A 19,429-nucleotide genomic window follows, 5' to 3' on the forward strand; every position below is an offset into this window, starting at 1 on the left:
AAAAAAAATCTTCTTCCTAGAAAGTTTGGCAATTTACCAGAAAATGTTCACCCCTTTTACAATCCTATTTTTATTGTGCAAAACCACGTTTCCCTCAGAACTTTTGTTTTTGGTTCCAAAAAACTGTTATAAATTTGGGATTTAGAATTGCTAAAATATAAAAGCACAATGATTGCAAAGAATGGCTTTATTTCGTCTCTGTATGAACGATTTGTGCACACTTCTTGTTCTACTTCTGTTTATATTCAATACTGAAGTATTGACAGCCAACAATTACAAATGGGTATGGCAGTCCAAATTCAAAATACTGGAGAATGTGGTAGTTTCTCCTTGTCTTAAGACTCTATGCTGGTGTGGTTTGCCAGATTGAGGGCACCGCAGGAACAAGTTCCTTTGACAATGGAAGGCAACCAGCCTTAAACACTTTCAATCAATCGATTGACTGATTTATCCATGGTTTAATAGGGGTCAGGTCACAGAGCCAAGACTTTTTATATCTCTGCAAACTGAAGCCAGCTAACTGGATCAGTGTTTTCCAAAACCTATTCCACATATTATTGGGTAAACCAGCAGGGGACTGAGTCACACAGACCAAAACAAAAACAGACATTCCGACACGGAACTCACTTTTTAAAATTGAATTACTGACTCCATCTTTGTTTTTCAGAAAAACAAAAATGTGAACAGGGCATGTTTACCAAGTATCTGCAAAGTCCCAAAAATGACATACAGCACTTTTAAAACACTGGATGACAAATCAACACAAACAGCAAAAGGTGTAGTATTTTATTCATGAAGAGAAATGAACATGGGCTATTTAGAAACAAGGGTGAGCAGAAAGGTTTATTTACAGTAAAGTAACTTTAAAAGACATTGGTAACAGTTCACGTTGTGTTATCAAAAACAAACAAAAAACCCTTCGAAACTACTTAACCAATTTACTTCCTACTTACAGTATATAAACGATGTTATTCCCTAACTACACTTCCAAGATCACTTGAGTGACTGGTGTTTAGAACGGCTCCGCTGTTAATGATCAAAAACAAAACGGTGCTGTCAGTGTCGCTAATAAAGTCTTATCGTGTCGTATAAAACCTGCAGTTGATCGCGATCGGATACAGGTATGAGATGAGTTTGGCAGCAAGCGCTAACGACATTCCCAAAAGGTGCGCACTTCATTTGGGGGGAAATCATGATTTATAAAATTTCGCTGCATAGTATTGCCGAACATTAAACAGGTTTGTGATGATAAACTGTTAAGTGATGGTGAAAGGTGTTGGCACGTCATTGAGAGTTTGAGTTAGCGGCGGCGGCGGCGGCTAACGCCTCAAGCGTTGGCCTCCATGTTGTCGGGACGCTCCTGCTGCAGCTGTACGACCACAGTCTCCACGGTCACCTCCTCCTCGCTGTCGGTCGTGTCGCTGCGCTCGTCGTAGTCCGAGGACTCGGCGTCGTGATGGGACAGCGAGCCGGACATGGTCCCGAAGGAATGGGCGCTGGTGGAGGCCAGAGATCGCAGCAGCGGTGTGTTTTCTGACGCTTCGTTCTCCTCTCCGCCGCTGTCACCCGACTCGGACTCGGACTCAGAGTCGCCGTCGGATGGCACCACCTTCTGCTTGCACACGGGGCAGGTCTTCTTGGTTTTGGTCAGCCATGGGTCGACACACTTGCAGTGATAGGCTGCAATGATCGGTGCAGAGAGAATTAGTGCCACACAAAGCTGGATTATTACAATCAAAATCCTTTCAGTTTGTTAGTGGTTCATTTAGAATTTCCACTAAATAGAAGTAATGAAAAATTAATAAAACAGGACCTCCCTTGACTATACCGTGTACATTAAGTGTGTGTGTGTATAGATGTGTGCATTTGTATGCATATAAAAAAATATTTCTATTTAAATATCTACTGATAATTGGATTTAATATATAAATTATTCTAATTATTATTCTGCACTTTAATGCCATGAGTTGTTTTCTCTTAATTTATAAAAATATTTTTCCCCCTACCATGCCTTCATTTTCGTTTAGTTTTGATAGTAACAAAAACTGCTGTAATTGTAATTAAAAATGAATCTTAAAACTGACATACACTAATTTAAAGTGCAGCCTATTTGCTTTTTTAAATGCATATAAATTATTATTTTAATAAACTGATATTACATACCTTTTAAATAAAACTTATTTTAATGATTAGTGTACTTTAATGTCCTGCGTAAAAAAATTTTTTTCAGAACTTATATAATGAAAAGGCCCTGCCTTCATTACTCACATTTACATTTACTATATTTAAATGTAATTTATTAAATCGTTTTTAATTTAGATTTTTTACATTTTTAAAAATAAAAATTATTTATTCTTTATCGTTTATAAAAACAAGTTGTGCGTTGATGGTAGTCAAACGTATTTTTACAATATTTTCTTTAGTTGTGAGCAACACATACTCTGTTGACGATGCATACTCTGTTCTAAATCTGAAGAATTTACGCGATTTAATGACTAAATTGAGTACGTTTTGCTGATCAAGGTCCGATCGAGACAGAAACTCACCGTGTGAGCAGGGAAGAACCCGTAGTTTGTCCCCCTCCTCGTACTCATCCAAACAAATGGCACACACGTCATACGAATCGCCTACGAGGAATTAAGAAACCGATTATTTAATCATATATATCTATATATTACATCAGTATCTTTAATAGAAGGGCTTCTGATTTTCACACTTGCAGCACATTACTGAAAAACATGCAGCATTTTCTTTCAGATTCTGGGTTTTGTGGACCGAACTCAATAAGTCCAGGAATTCGTCCTGCCCTCCTTCAGATTCCTCTGGGTTTTTTTCAGGTTTCTTTCCACCAATGAAGGAGCGGCTCTGCTGAAGCTCAGTGTTTATACAAGCAGTAAGCGAACACCAACAGCCACGGCTGCGTGTGACTGTATATGGAGAAGCTCGTATCTGTCACTGGTTGAAGAGTTCACACAGACAGCAGGTTTGATGTTACCAACACACGCTTTACAACAGAAACAACTCCACTCTTTGTGAAGCCAGTGACCTTGTGGAGAATCATTCATTTGGTCTAAACTGATGAATATCATGCTTTAAGGGAAGGCCTGTATCTACTGGGTTACATGTTTGAAATAGACTTAATAATATCGTTTTTTCAGTAACCATGTCGTCATATATTAGTGTATATAGCTTTTTTGGCCTAAGTGTAATCAAGGCTCTTGGGTATTGCGGTCTATGGAGGTTTAGAGAGCTCTCAGATTTCATCAAAAATATCTTAACGTGTGCTCTGAAGATGAACGAATGTCTTCTGGGTTTGGATTGACTCGAGTGTGAGTAATGTTCATTTTGGGATGTACTATCTCTTTAAAAGAGCCTGCAGTGAAGGTGTGTTTTCCGCTGAGTGTCGTCTATGACAGCAGCTGTGTGTCCTGGGCCTGCGGTCTGTCACACGACAGGATAAACCAGACTGCAGCGGCCGGCAGAAGCGATGAATCAGCACAGCGGCCGGATGAAGAAAACCAGCGAGTCAGCAGAGACGCCACGAGCGGGAACCAGAGCGAGGTGAAACACACACGTTTGGGATTCAAAGCCTCAGTAATGTCCAGACGGATGAAACAACTGCTTGTGTTAAAACTAGCGCTGTTAGACGATTAAAAATCACATCCAAAATAAATGTTTTTGTTTCCATAATATACACGTGTGTGTATTATTATACATTTATCTTAATATAATTACATTTATAATATAATATAGAAATGTAACTACTTTTTTGTAAATATATACATGCATGTGTGTGTATTTATATATGTGTACTGTGTATTATATTAATACTCTACACATATTATGGAAACAAAAACCTTTATTTTGGATGCGATTAATCACGATTAATCTTTGATGGCACTAGTTAAAATTATACAGGGCAAGATGTGTCAGTGGTTTAATCCAGCACATTTATTTATTTATTTATGTAATCATATATGTATATATATATCACTATATATTATATACATGCTTTGGGGTAAGTTGTGCCATCTAAACAAAATTAAAATATTCAATACTAAATATTTTTTGTCTTATGTATGAAAATATGAATAATGTAAGTTTGGATAACTTTCATACTACATACCATATTGAATACAACGGTCGCGAAGTAATTATTAAAAAGTGAATATGCGATTTTCGACCTAACTGCTTATTTGTGAAAATGTGCAATATACAACAAAGCCTTTTAGACAAAATAGTGTATCCCACAATGCAATGCACTTCAGTGTTAAAATCATGTGATGACCACTGAAAAATGTATCATTGCAAAGTGCATACTGTCCACTGGTGTGGATGCTAATATAGCTATCATTATAGTTATCATTAAAACTATCTTAACGGTTATCGTTTTTGGTGTTGATGGGGCTTTAAAGCAGCAGACGACAAAATTCCTGCGCAAACTCATAATAAGAAAGTTATCGTCCGCTGGTGTGGATGCTAGCATAGCTATCGTTATAGTTATTTTTCCTAATGTGAACGGGGCTTTTAAAGTGGCGGACGCTTAGAACAAGAACATTATTGTCCGCTAGTATTTTGGTTAGCTAGTTAGAGTTAGTACTAGGGTTGCAAAGAGGTGGAAGATTTCTGGTAAATTCACGGAAACTTTTAAAAAAACCACTGGAATATTGCAAAAATCCTGGAAAGTTTCCAAAATTTCTGGAATGTTTGACATTTACTAGGAATTTTCCACCTTTTTGCAACCCTAGTTAGTACAGATTGACAGTTTAACACATTTTATGGTTATGGTTACCAATTACAAACGTAAAAGTTAAGAATTATAGTGCCCCCCGCCCAAAAAAAAATTATGATAATATAGTTATCCTGAATTCTCTCTCTTATCCAGGAAAATTTTGTAGTGAAAATCTGATTTGATGACAGTCCTATTCTCCGCTCCAGTCGTTCAGACATCATTCAAATAGACAAGCTGCCTTGCTCATGTCCACATGCTTTGCATAGAGAAAATAAAGCTTATTTCTGAACCTATTTTGAGCACACGTCCTGGTAGCATTCAGTTGTTGCAGATAAATTATCCACGACATCTGGTAAATACGTAAGAAACAATTACAAATGACTGATATGACTCTCATTTGCTCTGAACATCTGAAGTGTAAGAGAGGACTCTGCTACCGCCGGCCCGCTGGCTTCAGGAAATCTCACACACCTTTCATCTGTTTAATGTTTGAAAGTGGATACGAGAACACAGGTGTGTCCGTAACCTGAGTCCAGACCGCACTTTTTCCTTGTCCTCAGTGAAAGTGACGCCTGACACCTTCTTCAGGAGGAATGACTCAGCGTCTGCTTTCACGTTCACAGGCGAACACACTTCTAGCGCACTATGAGCGAGCCGGACAGGGTGCTAATTCATGCAGGCACAGTCAATGGTTACGGTGTTGATTTGGTTGTAAAATGGCTTGATGATTCACTATGGAGGAGGTGGAAATGGCGCGGAAGGGGAATTCCACATTTCTCCCACTTTCTGTTGTGCTGTCTGTCCACAAAGCGGAATGAGTAAAACCCCCTAAACTGTTATTAAATTCATTGTAAACCACCTTTTCACGGGGGTTATTGCTTTTATAAAATGGTTATTCCATATACATAGTAAGGTTTCAATAAATAAAACAGAGCAAATAAAGTGTAATGATATCAATAAAAACAGTATTCTTCCACCAAACAATCTAGTTCCTCAGAGACAGGTGAGGTTCCAACAAAGTGGTTGCCAAGCAACACACAGAAGTAAACAAAGGTGTGTGTTTGTAGAATAATTTACAATGGCTTTGAACATGGCTCAGCCAATCAGAATCAAGGACCGGAACTATCCGTTTTATAATAAGTATTAAGTGGAAGAGCCTACAAAAACACTAGATTTTTCCTTAAACGTAAATCAGACGGGCGTTTTAAGTGAATTTAATTAGGGTCTTTGACATTTAAGCTCAGTAAACATTAACATTTTACCACCGACATTAACTTTGTAAAATCTTTTGTTTTTTTTAACAAAGTTGATTTTGTTTTTTAAAATGACCCATTTTTTTTCTTATTTATATTAATGTATTTTTTGAAGTGGCTTTTTGTAGTTTCCAGAGGACCTATAAATTACGTAGCTAAATGAATTTAAAATGGACAGTTTAAACTTGATGGCATGAGTCAAACATGTTATGTTTTTTAAAGTGACGTCTGAATCCGATTCTAGAACTATTAGAATCTCTCATTCTGGCGAGTCTTACAGGTCAAACAAATAACACAAAAAAAACCCTTTGCGATAATTTTACACTACCGGCAGAAGTTTGGGGTGGATTTTTTAATGTTTTTAAAAGAAGTCTCTTTTGCTCATCAAGGCTGCATTTAACTGATCAAAATTACAGGAATATCAGTTATATTATGAAATATGATTATAAAATTTCTATGTACTTATATTGTTAAACTGTAATTTATTTCTGTGATGCACAGCTGTATTTTCAGCACCATTCCTCCAGTCTTCAGTGTCACATGATCTTCAGAAATCAGTCTAATATGCTGATCTACTGCTCAAGAAACATTTCTGATTATTATAGTTATTTTTCTATGATATATTTCATGTGTTTGAATGCTGACCCACAATGTATTCTCAGTATTAGATCTTAAGACGTGTCGTTACCTTTCTTAAACTTGTGAATTGGGAGTTTCTTCAGCTGGTCCTTGCGTAAGCGACTTCTCCTGGCTCTATGTCTGTCCTGTACGAACTTTGTGATCTGCGATTAAAAAGATGCAAACATCTCAGTCAAGTCTAATATATTTGGTTGTTTGCTCATTTTTTCTATTGCACACAATCATGACTCACCATGAACACTACAATGAGGATGAGGCAGATTCCAACAATGATGAGGAATGGGATCAGATAATATTCCAGAGGCAAACTGAAGTCCGGCAGGAGAATCACATGACCACTGGAAACACGAAGCAAGACTGAGTGTGATAACTGCTTTTACAAACAGACATTAACACTTACAACTCATATTATGCATGTAATGTAATATATGTTAAATATAAGAGCCTGTGTGTGGAAAAACCGTTTGTGAACGCTTCACATTTTCAGACTTTGTGTGAACGGCAGACTTTCTATAGTGTCATGACTGTTGGAGTGCCAACGCAGCTGAATTCATCAGATGTTTCCGTTAAGTAACCATCTGAACAGTGAAGTATTCAGTAGTGAAAGCAGAGCCCTCACCCTTTCTCATAGATGTAATCCTCTCTGAGAGAGTTGGCCGTTTCTTCACCAATAAACACTGAAGGAATGTCTATCTGCTTCAGGATATCCACTGGGAAAAAATGTAAGGTACAAGCATACATTAAGACACTGATTTGATTCCTCAAACAAATAAATGTTAAAGAATCGAGTGTATTTTTTAAATTGTATTGTAAAATAATATTTATTTTGAACTGATTTCCACTTTACAGGAATAGTTCACTTCAAATAAATGAAATACGTTTTATTTAACCCTCCTCCTCCCCAGCACCACCTGTCTATATCTGCTCAACACCAATCTCCTTTAATGTCAAACGCTGTTAAATCTGTGAGAGTTGAGTGAAATATGGAAATATGCTGTGGACTATTGTCGATGCTTTTATCAGCCGTTCGGACTCTCATTCTGACGGCACCCATTCACTACAAAGCATCGGAAACAGTAATGTATAGCTACATTTCCCCAAATCTATGAAGAAGCAAACTCATCTTCCTCTTGGATGACCGGAGCGTGAACACATTTTCAGAAACCGTTCATTTTTTATTAACCCATTCCTTTCAAAATATTTCTTTTGCACAATTTCATGTACAGTATGTACGTAAGTTTTTGTACAGTCTCAGTTTGTGTATGTAAAGTCATCTATTTATAGTAAATGTATAGTCAGACGGTTAACTGTTGTATAGGTCTGTTTTTCTTATACTTCTATATGTTTATATTTACGTTTAACTAGTATGAGACAAGATTTTGTTCCACTATACGTCCACACATGTAGCAGGAGAAGGACAATAAAGCTGGACTTGACTTGAGTTAAGAACGCTGAAGGTTGGTTCCTCTACTTTGGCCTTCATCCTAACATTCAAACAGAGGTTTGTGAATCGCAGCATTGTCCCGCAGCAGAACACACGAGCGTGTGTCTCCCCGCTGCATGTTTTATGCATTCGTGCGCAGGAACTTACGATCGTTGGATCCCATGCTGATTAAGTCATCAGAGTCCACATTGTGGACAATCGCCGCCTTGTAGCCGGCCTTCTGCGCATGGAGGACCTGAAGAAGGACGAGGACAGAGACAGAAGCTTTGTGTTCAGTCAAACACAGGCGTCATGTGTGCACCGCTCCAACCCCCCACACAAGTACACAAGTCTAGTGTGACACATGTATTGTGTATTCACATGTGCACACTGGTTTAGCTTCGCAAGAACATGTCCTGATCGTATATATATATATATATATATATATATACACATACACAAAAGTTGTCATGTATATTAAAAAATACATATATTTAATTATTAAAAAGTACAAAATTTGAACACATGGTAATGAGTAATTTGAGAAGATTACAGGATCAGATTCTCTCTTTTAACATGCAACACGACCAAGATACATAAAACTACTTCAAACACATTCTAGTGCTGTATTGTTGTGTATATAGACGCGTGCTCTTGGTAATGCGCTCTAGAGTGAGGTTCCTGCTGTTCTGGATCAGGGATTAGTAAATGTTTGTGCAAGCAGTGATTGAAACATTCAAGACATTCACATCGCGTGAAGCTCAGATATAATATCATCTCCAGATTAATAAATATTGAGAAGGGTGCACTAGAATGTAATGTTTTGTTTTAACCTGATGTTTTATCACCATACTCCGTCTCTACACACCTTACAAAGGTGCACAGATTCCACCGCGCTGTCGATGATTAACGGTTTATTGTGGTATGGGAAAAATATTGTCAACAGTTCGACAGGCGTTACGCCACGCTGTGACTGGAAGTCGTCCAAAGTCCCGCAGGTGAACAGAAACTGCAGGCAGACCTCTTGAAGGCTTTGCATATCATTTGCCAGCTGCATGAAATGTGTGCGCAGCGAAGCGCGTCTTGGAGAGCGGGGGCTGGTTTTGCATTTAGGAGCGCATTTGCTTACTTGGACGGAGGAGTTTCTATGATACCTGTGTAACAGCAGGACATGTTTAATATAAATTAAGGATTTAAACATTTATTTTATATTTGGGAAAAAGTATATTCATAACCAAAATTATAGCATTTTAAAATACTTTATATTTTTTATCAATTTTTTTTAAAGTATTTTGAATTATAATAATTGATATTGTATTTTATTTCAATTGGTAAAAAAAAAAAAAAAAGATAAAAACTATATGATTAATAAAACAATAACACAAAAAATAATAATTATGTGTGATAAAATGTATACACTTTCTAATTTATAATAATGTATCTTTTTATTTATTTGGAAAATTATTTATACAAATACATTTTAAAATGAATGAATTTTCACACAAAAAAACTAAATATTTTCAAATCAGTTTTTATAAAAATGCATTCGTTTAAAAAAATGCAATGTCAGGTGTGAGTGGAATGGTGTGCGCACACACACACACACACACACACACACACACACACACAGTCAATGAACCTGAGCAAAAACATGATGGGACAAAGTGTGAAGCATTGCTAGGAGACTAGAATGTCATAAATAAATAAAACAATTACCTCTCATTTGGATAAAAAAAAAAAAAAACTTTTATATTATTATTCTATTAGCTTTAGCTATTATTCTAAATATTTTTTTTATGTCTATATAGTTTTTAATTCTTTTTAACTTTTTAGTATTTTTAGTTATTTTTGTACTTCAAATTATACTAAACAAAAGTTGGAAATGCTGAAATAAACGAGTTTTATTTCTTTTTCTTTTTTTTATATACAAATGTTTAGTTTGAGTTAACCATAACAACTATAGTTAACTATAACTATAGTTTAGATGACTTTAATGAAAATGAAAACTGACCTAAAAGAAATTCGACAATAAAGATTTTATTTAAATATTAAACTAAATTAAAATATAAAATGAATATAAAAATATATAATAATAATCTAAAATCTTCTTAAATACTATACAGCAGTGTGGAAGCTCAGTTATGTGCGCGGCCAGCACACAGCAGTGTTGGTTGATCTGCTGGTTTGACTGTGATAGAGATCTTGCCCCGCTGCAGAAGAACATGCAGTGAGTTGCCTGATGATTCGTGTGTTGGCACGGGCTCAGGTTTCGTGGAGGGCGTTCAGACACGTTTAAACAAACCTTTCCCACGCTCTCTGCGAGACTCTGGAGTCTGTGGTGTCTCAAACTTCCCCATGTGTGCGACACGGTCTCAAACCTACCTTGACGTCAAAGTTACAGTCGAAGCGCTTGATCAGCACGATGAAGGCGCTGCTGAGGTTGTCCCGCAGGGGAGGGGGGTCGATCGGGACACAGGCGTTCTCCGGACGGGCTCCGATCAGGAAACCCTGCGCACAGGAACAAACAATCAGAAAAGACTGCCAACAGCTCCCTCTGCTGCACCAGAGCACACTCCAGGACTACACAGCTCTTTACATTAGCCCTGTTTCCTTCCACCTGCTCTTACGCACTTTTTGGAATATCGCATCACCTTAAATTCTAAAAATGTGCATTAAAAAAATGCATGCATGGAACTGAGTAGAATCAACTTTTTATCCAATAAGAACAATTGTGCATGAAGTACGATGGAAACACATTAACTGAATAAGCTCCACCATCAAATGTTGTTTGGGTCGCTCTGAGATGCCAGTCATTAAAGTATCTCTGTATAATCACACAACAGCAGGCATCCACCTCTAAAAGCAATGACTGTTTTCATTGTGCTGCGTCTGCTCTCTCTGAAGCACAAGTGATTCATCACATAAGAAAATTATTACATGCAGTGGCTTCTCCTAGATTTCTTACAGATATTTAGTACCGGTTTATCAGGAAGTGAGGATTTTGTTAGATGTAAACGGTGCTTTATTCGCAGAATGTTTTTGCGATATTCCAGCTTTGCGCAGGAGTTAAATTTGCATTTTTGGATGGAAACATAGCTATTGTGACCTCAATCGGACACTTTCATTCTGAGACATGTTATAAGGTTTCGCTTTGGTCTGATTAGGCAGTTGGAGACTGAAGAAACGCTTGAAGGCGAGTGTCGCACCAGCAAGAGGGACTGTTTTTCCTGTTTTTAAGGATGGGTTACTGGGCCGTGAAAGCAGGCAAGGCATGAGGCCAGCACATGATCACATGAGGATGAGTCAAAGTAGGCCACAAAAACAGAGGAGCACCACAGGAGCCCTGCATTACTGAGTGTTACAGATGCATGAGGTACGCTTCATCAGCTGACATGATGAACCTCATCTTTTAGAGCTAACTGCCTCTGTTTTTACATGTGGGCTGCTGTTATCTAACGCTGACTCCAAAACAGAGCAATTCAGTCAAAATAATATTCTATATTATAATGTTGTGAGGCCAGTATAATGTGCAATTTTGATAATATGACGTAGCATAATTGTTACTATGAAATAATTATATTAAATAATTAAAACTATCAAAAATAATACATTATTTCATCACTCAATCAATGTAAAAAAAAATGTACTCTGGCATTTAATGTAACTTTTTTTACTCAATCATTTAATGTAACTTTTTACTCAATCATTTAATGTAACTAATCAATCATTTAAATGTGATTTGTTTTTTACTCAATCATTTAATGTAACTTTTTTTACTCAATCATTTAAATGTAATTTCTTTTTTTACTCAATCATTTAAATGTAATTTCTTTTTTACTCAATCATTTAATGTAACTTTTTTGACTCAATCATTTAATGTAACTTTTTTACTCAATCATTTAAATGTAATTTCTTTTTTTACTCAATCATTTAAATGTAACTTTTTACTCAATCATTTAATGTAACTAATCAATCATTTAAATGTAATTTGTTTTTTACTCAATAATTTAAAATGTAACATTTTTTACTCAATGTAACTTTTTTACTCAATCATTTAAATGTAATTTGTTTTTTACTCAATCATTTAAATGTAATTTGTTTTTTACTCAATCATTTAAATGTAATTTGTTTTTTACTCAATCATTTAATGTAACTTTTTTACTCAATCATTTAATGCAACTTTAATCAATCATTTAATGTAACTTTTTTAATCAATCATTTAATGTAACTTTAATCAATCATTTAAATGTGATTTGTTTTTTACTCAATCATTTAATGTAACTTTTACTCAATCATTTAATGTAACTTTTTTACTCAATCATTTAATGTAACTTTTTTACTCAATCATTTAATGTAACTTTAATCAATCATTTAAATGTAATTTGTTTTTTACTCAATCATTTAATGTAACTTTTTTACTCAATCATTTAATGTAACTTTTTTACTCAATCATTTAATGTAACTTTTTTACTCAATCATTTAATGTAACTTTTTTACTCAATCATTTAATGTAACTTTTTTACTCAATCATTTAATGTAACTTTTTTTAAGCAATCATTTAATGTAACTTTTTTTAAGCAATCATTTAATGTAACTTTAATCAATCATTTAAATGTAATTTGTTTTTTACTCAATCATTTAATGTAACTTTTTTACTCAATCATTTAATGTAACTTTTTTACTCAATCATTTAATGTAACTTTAATCAATCATTTAATGTAACTTTAATCAATCATTTAAATGTGATTTGTTTTTTACTCAATCATTTAATGTAACTTTTTTTACTCAATCATTTAAATGTAATTTCTTTTTTTACTCAATCATTTAAATGTAATTTCTTTTTTACTCAATCATTTAATGTAACTTTTTTTACTCAATCATTTAATGTAACTTTTTTACTCAATCATTTAAATGTAATTTCTTTTTTACTCAATCATTTAATGTAACTTTTTTACTCAATCATTTAAATGTAATTTCTTTTTTTACTCAATCATTTAAATGTAATTTCTTTTTTACTCAATCATTTAATGTAACTTTTTTGACTCAATCATTTAAATGTAATTTCTTTTTTACTCAATCATTTAATGTAACTTTTTTGACTCAATCATTTAATGTAACTTTTTTTTCTTTACTCAGTCAATTAATGTAATTTGTTTCTATGAGAAACCAGTTTAGGATTTCAATAATCTGCATTTAACATAATTGTAATTATTAATCACAGTTCACTAGCTTAAAATGCTTGATTCTAGTGATTTGTTTTTTTAAATAATTAAGTGTTTAAAACTGGATTTTAATTTAGATTTTAAGCATTTAATTTTCCATTTATTTAGAAAAATATTATATAACTTTAATATCAGCCAATTACTGGTATCAGCTCTAACATAATTGCTATTATTAGCTTTTATATTCATATTTTCAGTTTTCATTTTAGTTTAAATTCTAGTAACCTTTGTAATTTTATTTTTTGTAATTTTTTTTTTTTTGTAGTTTTAAATTCAGTAACAAATATATTAATAAATAAATATATATATATCAAACACTGATTTCCACACTAGAAAACATAGTTCTGAGCTGATTCCCTAAAAACTGCTGATCTCCAACCAGGAATAGAGGTTCAGAGAGAATATATCTTTTTTTCAAAATGACAAAAGAAAGCAAATGCAACCAGGGACTCTGCATTTCAGAAAGTGGCTTTCCTGTTCTTAGTGAGGCCCTCAGCCCTTGCGGAGCTTTACATTTACATTTTGGTGACATAATGCAGCAGGTTGATTGGTCCAAGATGATTTACCAGCTCATGACTAGATTAGATCAGCTGCCACGCTCCAAAACAGAGAGCAGATTAAGATGGATTTTCCAGCAGGGATTAACTCCTGACACAATATTTAGCAAAAATAGATGGCGATAAGCATATTACGTTGTGTCCAGCTGAGCAGGACAAAGGTGAAGGCTGCTGCTTAGAGAAAATATAAAAAACATGGTGGATGACCTCTAAAAACATCACTTTGGTTTGAGGTGAGAAAGAAGGGGAAATCAAACGAAAGGCTAAGCAAAATGGAGAAGTGACAGATGTGAAGTCATTTTCACAGTTTTCACCAACATATCATGAGGTTTGTGTGATCAGGACAGTGAAACAGGAACAGAAAATTGGCACGATTCAATCACAATGTAGAACTGCTATAGCATAATGACAATATAAAAAGCCAGTTAATTAATTTTAGGAGCTATTACCCAATTCTGTTTTCTAAATAATATCACACTTAAAATCACAGTAAATTACATTTATTGTTGCGCTAAGACATTTTGCGATTTCCCAATGCAAAATTTGAGTTGGGATCGAATTTCGACACTCAAAATTTTAGTGCCGTCCAATAGCAAGCCAACAAAGCAAAAATGAATATCCACAATCCAGTAATTTTACTAGCAATCGGCGCAATGAAGAATTTCACCCAATGGACTCATAGTGATGAAGAAATTTCCAAATACTAATTTCATGTTATGTTCAAATTTTATGTTCAAAAGCGTCATCGCGCAAAAAAGGCCTTTGTAGTAAACTGAATGTCAGTTGGTGAGGGTGTTACTATAGCTATTGTTATAGTTATCGTAATTGCTATTGTTCTTGACGTGAACAGGATTTTGAAAGTGGCAGAAGATTAAAAATCCGGCGCACACTTATAATAGGAAAGTTATCGCCCGCTGGTGTGGATTTTAATATGGCTATTATTAGTTTGAGTTATAGTTATCGATAGTTATTTTTCTGGGCGTGAATGGGTTTTTAAAGCAGCACACACTTATAATAAGAACGTTATCATACATTAGTCTACATGCTAATATAGGTATCATTATAGTTATTGTTTTTGACGTGAACAGGGTTTTTAAATGGCAGACAACATAACAGCAGCGCACACTTATAATAACGTTATCGTCTGTTGGTGCAGATGCTACTATAGCTATCATCATAGTTATCGTAATAGCTATCATTATTGACGTGAACAGGATTTTGAAAGTGGCATAAGACAAAAACCCAGCGCGCACTTATAATAAGAAACGTTATTGTTCGTTGGTGTGGATATTAATATAGCTATTATTAGTTTGAGTTATAGTTATCGTTTACAGGTTTTTAAAGTGGCAGATGACCGGTGCTGGGCAAGTTAATTTAAAAAAAGTAATCCACTACAAATTACTTCTTTAAAACTTTAATTTGATTACGTTACTGATTACTGCATTTAAAAAGTAATCAAATGACTAATTACTTTACTTTCAAGTTACGTTCAAGTTTACTTCACTTTTCAAGTTATCAAACCTAAAAAAAAATACACTTTCTTTCTTTCATTAATTTAATATTGACTGAAAGATCACAAGTATTATTTGAATACACTCGCAATATCTTTACTTTAATTATTACGTGTAACGCGTTATACCCAACTCTTTGGATGACGTAGCAGCAGCACACAATCATACTAAGAGCATTATCATCTGTAAGTGTGGATGCTAATATAGCTATTGTTTTAGATAGTGTTATAGTTACCATTCTTGACATAGACAGTGTTTATAAGTGCCAGATTACATAATAGCAGCATGCTGTTGTTAACTCAATTCATTGTATTCCAGCTTGATTTTAATCAGAGTCGGATACCTCCACACCCTCACAAAACATCTAATGCATAACTCTTCGTAAAATGCTCTATCAGGGCTTTCTCTAGTGTCTTTAGACTGTCAGCAGTAAAAAAAAATATATAAATCAGCACCGTTACAGACGTCAAAACCACAACAAACTCACCACATTCAACAATAAATTATGGGACATCCAATGTCGCACCTGCTGTAACAAATGTTCTTGCTTTTGGTGAGGACTAAGACAGATTGCTTCATTACAGGATTTTAATCATTTATCCCATTTATCTGTTGCATATCGTCCAGTTACACTATTATAGACCATTGGTTATCATCCAAATGTCTCTTATAAACACATCTTGCTGGCTTCTGACCCTACACCAACTTATTACACAATGTTTCCTTAAGAGCGAGCAGTCATTCGGCCAGCTGATTGTGTAAATCTGAAGGTTTGCAGATCTTGTCTGATGACGTGGAGCGTGAGTGCAGCAGTTCTGGGTCAATCATCTCCACTCATCACTAAACTAGACTCATTCACCAGCTTTGAGGTCTATTTTTAGCCCCTTTCACACCGTCAGGGTGCTGGTCAACAATCTTGCATAAACTCTCCTCAGCTGCACATCTGGTGAGAGCTGTCATGATGACTAACAGTGTAAGCACGACACATTTATACCACAAAAAGTTCATATGAAACACTCCTTAAACTCCCATAATTGGTAATTGTACACTTAGTTTAATGTAACTTAAACCACCATTCAAAGGTTTGGGGACGGTTTTTAATGTTTTTGGAGCTGTAAGTCTGTTCTGCACACCAGAGCTGTTTTTATTTGAACAGAAATACAATAAACCCTGATATTTTGTAATATTTGTTTGTTTTTCAATTCAATAAAATGTTCAAAAGAGCAGTATTTATTTGAACTATAATTTTTTGTAACATTATATTGTCCCTTTTGATAAATTTCTTTGCTAAATTAAAGTATTAATATTTTTCAAAAATAAAAGTATAATAAACCTATGCTTTTAAAACTGTAGTGAATTACTTATATGTATATATATATATATATATATATATATATTACCAGTTCATAAAAATATAGATTTAAAGATTTATTTAATATTTGCAAGTAAAATAAGTTTTATTTATTATTTAAATTGCACAATTATTTACATATCTTATCAGATCTATTTTGTATATTTTACATAAACACAAATATTTTTTTAATCCAGCCAACCTGAATATTGTTTCATTATACACAGTAAAATAATATTTATTGTTGTTATTAAGGTGATCTGACCAATGATGGGCAAGAATATTTCTAAATAATATGTAAATGTTAAAAAAAAAGAGATAAATAAAATTTCTATGCATTTCTATATTCACTTAATGTTTTGGATGGCAACTATTTGTAACAAATTTAACCGATAAATGTAATTGCAGTTTATGTAACCATCATGATTACTTATGTAATAATTAAAACACACCTATCAGACACAAACATCATGTTTTACCTTTGTATTTTTAATAAACCACAAACTTTACAGATTTCACCAGTGAATCTTGGTTTTAAAAAATAAAAATAAAAAAATAAAAATCAAGCTTAAGCAAAATAAAGGCAGATTATTGGGGTTTGGAACAGAACTACTGTATAATAGTCAAAAAAAGATAAAGATACGGTGTCTTTGATCAATATAGCTGACTCACCTTCAGTCCTTCACTGGGCAGTCTGTAGCCAAATCGTGACGGCAAGTCATCAAAGTTCTCTGTTTTATTGTCAAATGAATACTAAAAAACAAACACAATCATGAATTACTTTCCGACAACCATGTGTTTAAATGCTGCATATCAACTGACTGTTGCTGAACGTGTGTCAGAGGCTCACAGCTGATATGTCGGCCTCCACGGGCAGCAGATTGAGGAAGGCGAATATCTGAACCGTGAAAATGGTGTAAATCTGTGTGGCCGAGAGCATCAGCATCCCCAAAGAGAGCAGCATCTTAAGATCTGCTTCAGTTACACCTGCAAATTAAAGGAAATGTTGCATTAGACATCAACAGAAAGTCCCCAAAAAAACATTTCCTGTTTCTGACGGCCAATGCAACCCTGTTTGTGCGTTCAATGAAGCAGCTGATCAGACACACCGAACGCTTTTCTGAAAAACTGAGCACTAGTGAAATATGAGTTACAGCATAATGCAAACAGTATGCAAATTCCTAAGGTTTCAAAAACATATTTAGCCAGAATAGACCACAAAAAGTCATCAATCGAGATGCTTTCTGCCCTGATAATGATGCAGACAGAGCTAAACCTTCACCCTCGTCAATTTTCCTTTGTGATTTCGAAAAGTTTTGTGTAGAAGACAAAACAATCCCCGTTCACACAGATGCGCGAAAACAACTAAAAACGCTGTATTATTCATGCCAGGCCAGTAGTTGGCGACGTCACGTTATAAAGAAACACTACGTCATGTATCGTCTATGATGTCACCGGTTTCACAAATTTGCGAGGTTTTTTTCATGTTTAGACAGACAACAACAGTATCTTTTTCAAAACCGTGCACTTTGAATCTAATTTTCAAAAGGTTTTAGGACACAAAAATGCTGTTGATGCAAATGAACGGCAAAAATGCATAAAAATGAAAGTTTTTTTTATTCCTTTTTTTTTTTAAATGGTGTAGCTATTACCCCCTAAGGCTGAACCACCAAGAAGTACTAGAAAAAAATTGTAACACCATTTGTTGTTGCTAGTCTAACACAGATAAACCACGCCCATGTTTCAATAAACCACGCCCACGTCGCTCCTAACCTACGCACACTTTTTCCGTCACAAGTAATAACAGTAGCAATTTTCAATTTACTGAACTCTATTAAATATGGATATTATTAGAAATTAATGATCCAATAAATCAGAACAAAAAACACTAAATTGGGGTAAGTTACTAAAAAAATCGCCGGTAACGTAAAAATAAGTTAAAAGGGGGCGCGGCAAGAGCAGCTTGCATTTATATAGTATATAGTTACATTAAGTCTCATTTGGATTTAGTATCAAATGCATACAAAACCATATTTCAAACCTAAATAAAACATTTAATAGTTCATCGATATGTTATTGTTATTTTTGTAGTTTACATCTAATCTGATTCACTCACGTGATGTAAAAACTTCCTTTTTATTCTCCGAGCCGCATACTGTTACATACAACGGCCTGTAAAAAATAAATAAAAATAAATGATCCACGATTACATAAACATAAAATTCAACGTCGTTTAACTGACATCTGCGTTATTGTTCCTAGAACTGATTTGTTAGGTCCTGAATCACAACGGTTTTGGTTGTATTAGCACGCTGGCTAACAGTCAACACAAACCGGATCAACTTTCGCATTAACTTACTCTAACGATCTGCTTCGAATCTACAGCACCTCACCATAGTATATATATACAATATGTGTAATATATATATACACATATATCGATATATATGCACTGACAGGCTAAAGGAGAAACGACCGCGATCAAAAAAGAGAGCAAGCAGTACGTGACTGAACCTCAATCAGCAAACAGAAAGATGACAAATCAAAACTGCGTCAGCGACTTACCATTACACTAGATGCTGTTCTTTAGTCCAGGAAGATAATAAACCCCGATGGCATTACACCAGAGACAAATTACAGGCTTCAGACTGCTTCGTCCGACCTCATATCGTCTGGCAGGCCAGAATGTCAACACACACACACACACACACACACACACACACACACACACACTCCTCCTA

At 34.7% G+C, this 19,429-nt stretch overlaps 1 protein-coding gene across 2 annotated transcripts; it reads right to left on the reverse strand.

The window, feature by feature from the left end:
- Positions 1 to 771: 771 nt before the first annotated feature.
- On the reverse strand, positions 772 to 19,418 carry LOC132160145 (E3 ubiquitin-protein ligase RNF13-like). 2 transcript variants are annotated; one of them, XM_059569879.1, is made up of 10 exons: positions 19,254 to 19,418; positions 17,539 to 17,675; positions 17,361 to 17,441; positions 10,430 to 10,555; positions 8,216 to 8,303; positions 7,244 to 7,334; positions 6,857 to 6,962; positions 6,674 to 6,767; positions 2,547 to 2,627; positions 772 to 1,680 (listed from the first exon to the last, which is right to left on the reverse strand). In XM_059569879.1, exons 2-10 carry the CDS (start codon positions 17,650 to 17,652, stop codon positions 1,328 to 1,330), a joined length of 1,134 nt encoding a protein of 377 aa, XP_059425862.1. In that variant the 5' UTR covers positions 17,653 to 17,675; positions 19,254 to 19,418; the 3' UTR covers positions 772 to 1,327. The 2 variants fall into 2 exon arrangements, with proteins under 2 accessions (XP_059425862.1, XP_059425860.1); XM_059569877.1 differs by lacking the exon at positions 19,254 to 19,418 and adding an exon at positions 18,805 to 18,860.
- Between the last annotated feature and the right edge of the window lie 11 nt (positions 19,419 to 19,429).

Source organism: Carassius carassius, chromosome 16 (assembly GCF_963082965.1).
Source record: "Carassius carassius chromosome 16, fCarCar2.1, whole genome shotgun sequence".
NCBI classification, from domain to species: domain Eukaryota; kingdom Metazoa; phylum Chordata; class Actinopteri; order Cypriniformes; family Cyprinidae; genus Carassius; species Carassius carassius.

What these genes read in the sequence shown, in the direction of transcription:
- LOC132160145 (XM_059569879.1), bottom strand. Translation starts at nt 17,652, where the DNA reads ATGCTGCTCTCTTTGGGGATGCTGATGCTCTCGGCCACACAGATTTAC. An exon ending in TGGAGGCCGACATATCAGCT is followed by an intron (nt 17,442 to 17,538) that starts GTGAGCCTCTGA and finishes TTTGTTTTTTAG; the next exon opens with TATTCATTTGACAATAAAAC. An exon ending in TCCTCATTGTAGTGTTCATG is followed by an intron (nt 6,768 to 6,856) that starts GTGAGTCATGAT and finishes TTTTAATCGCAG; the next exon opens with ATCACAAAGTTCGTACAGGA.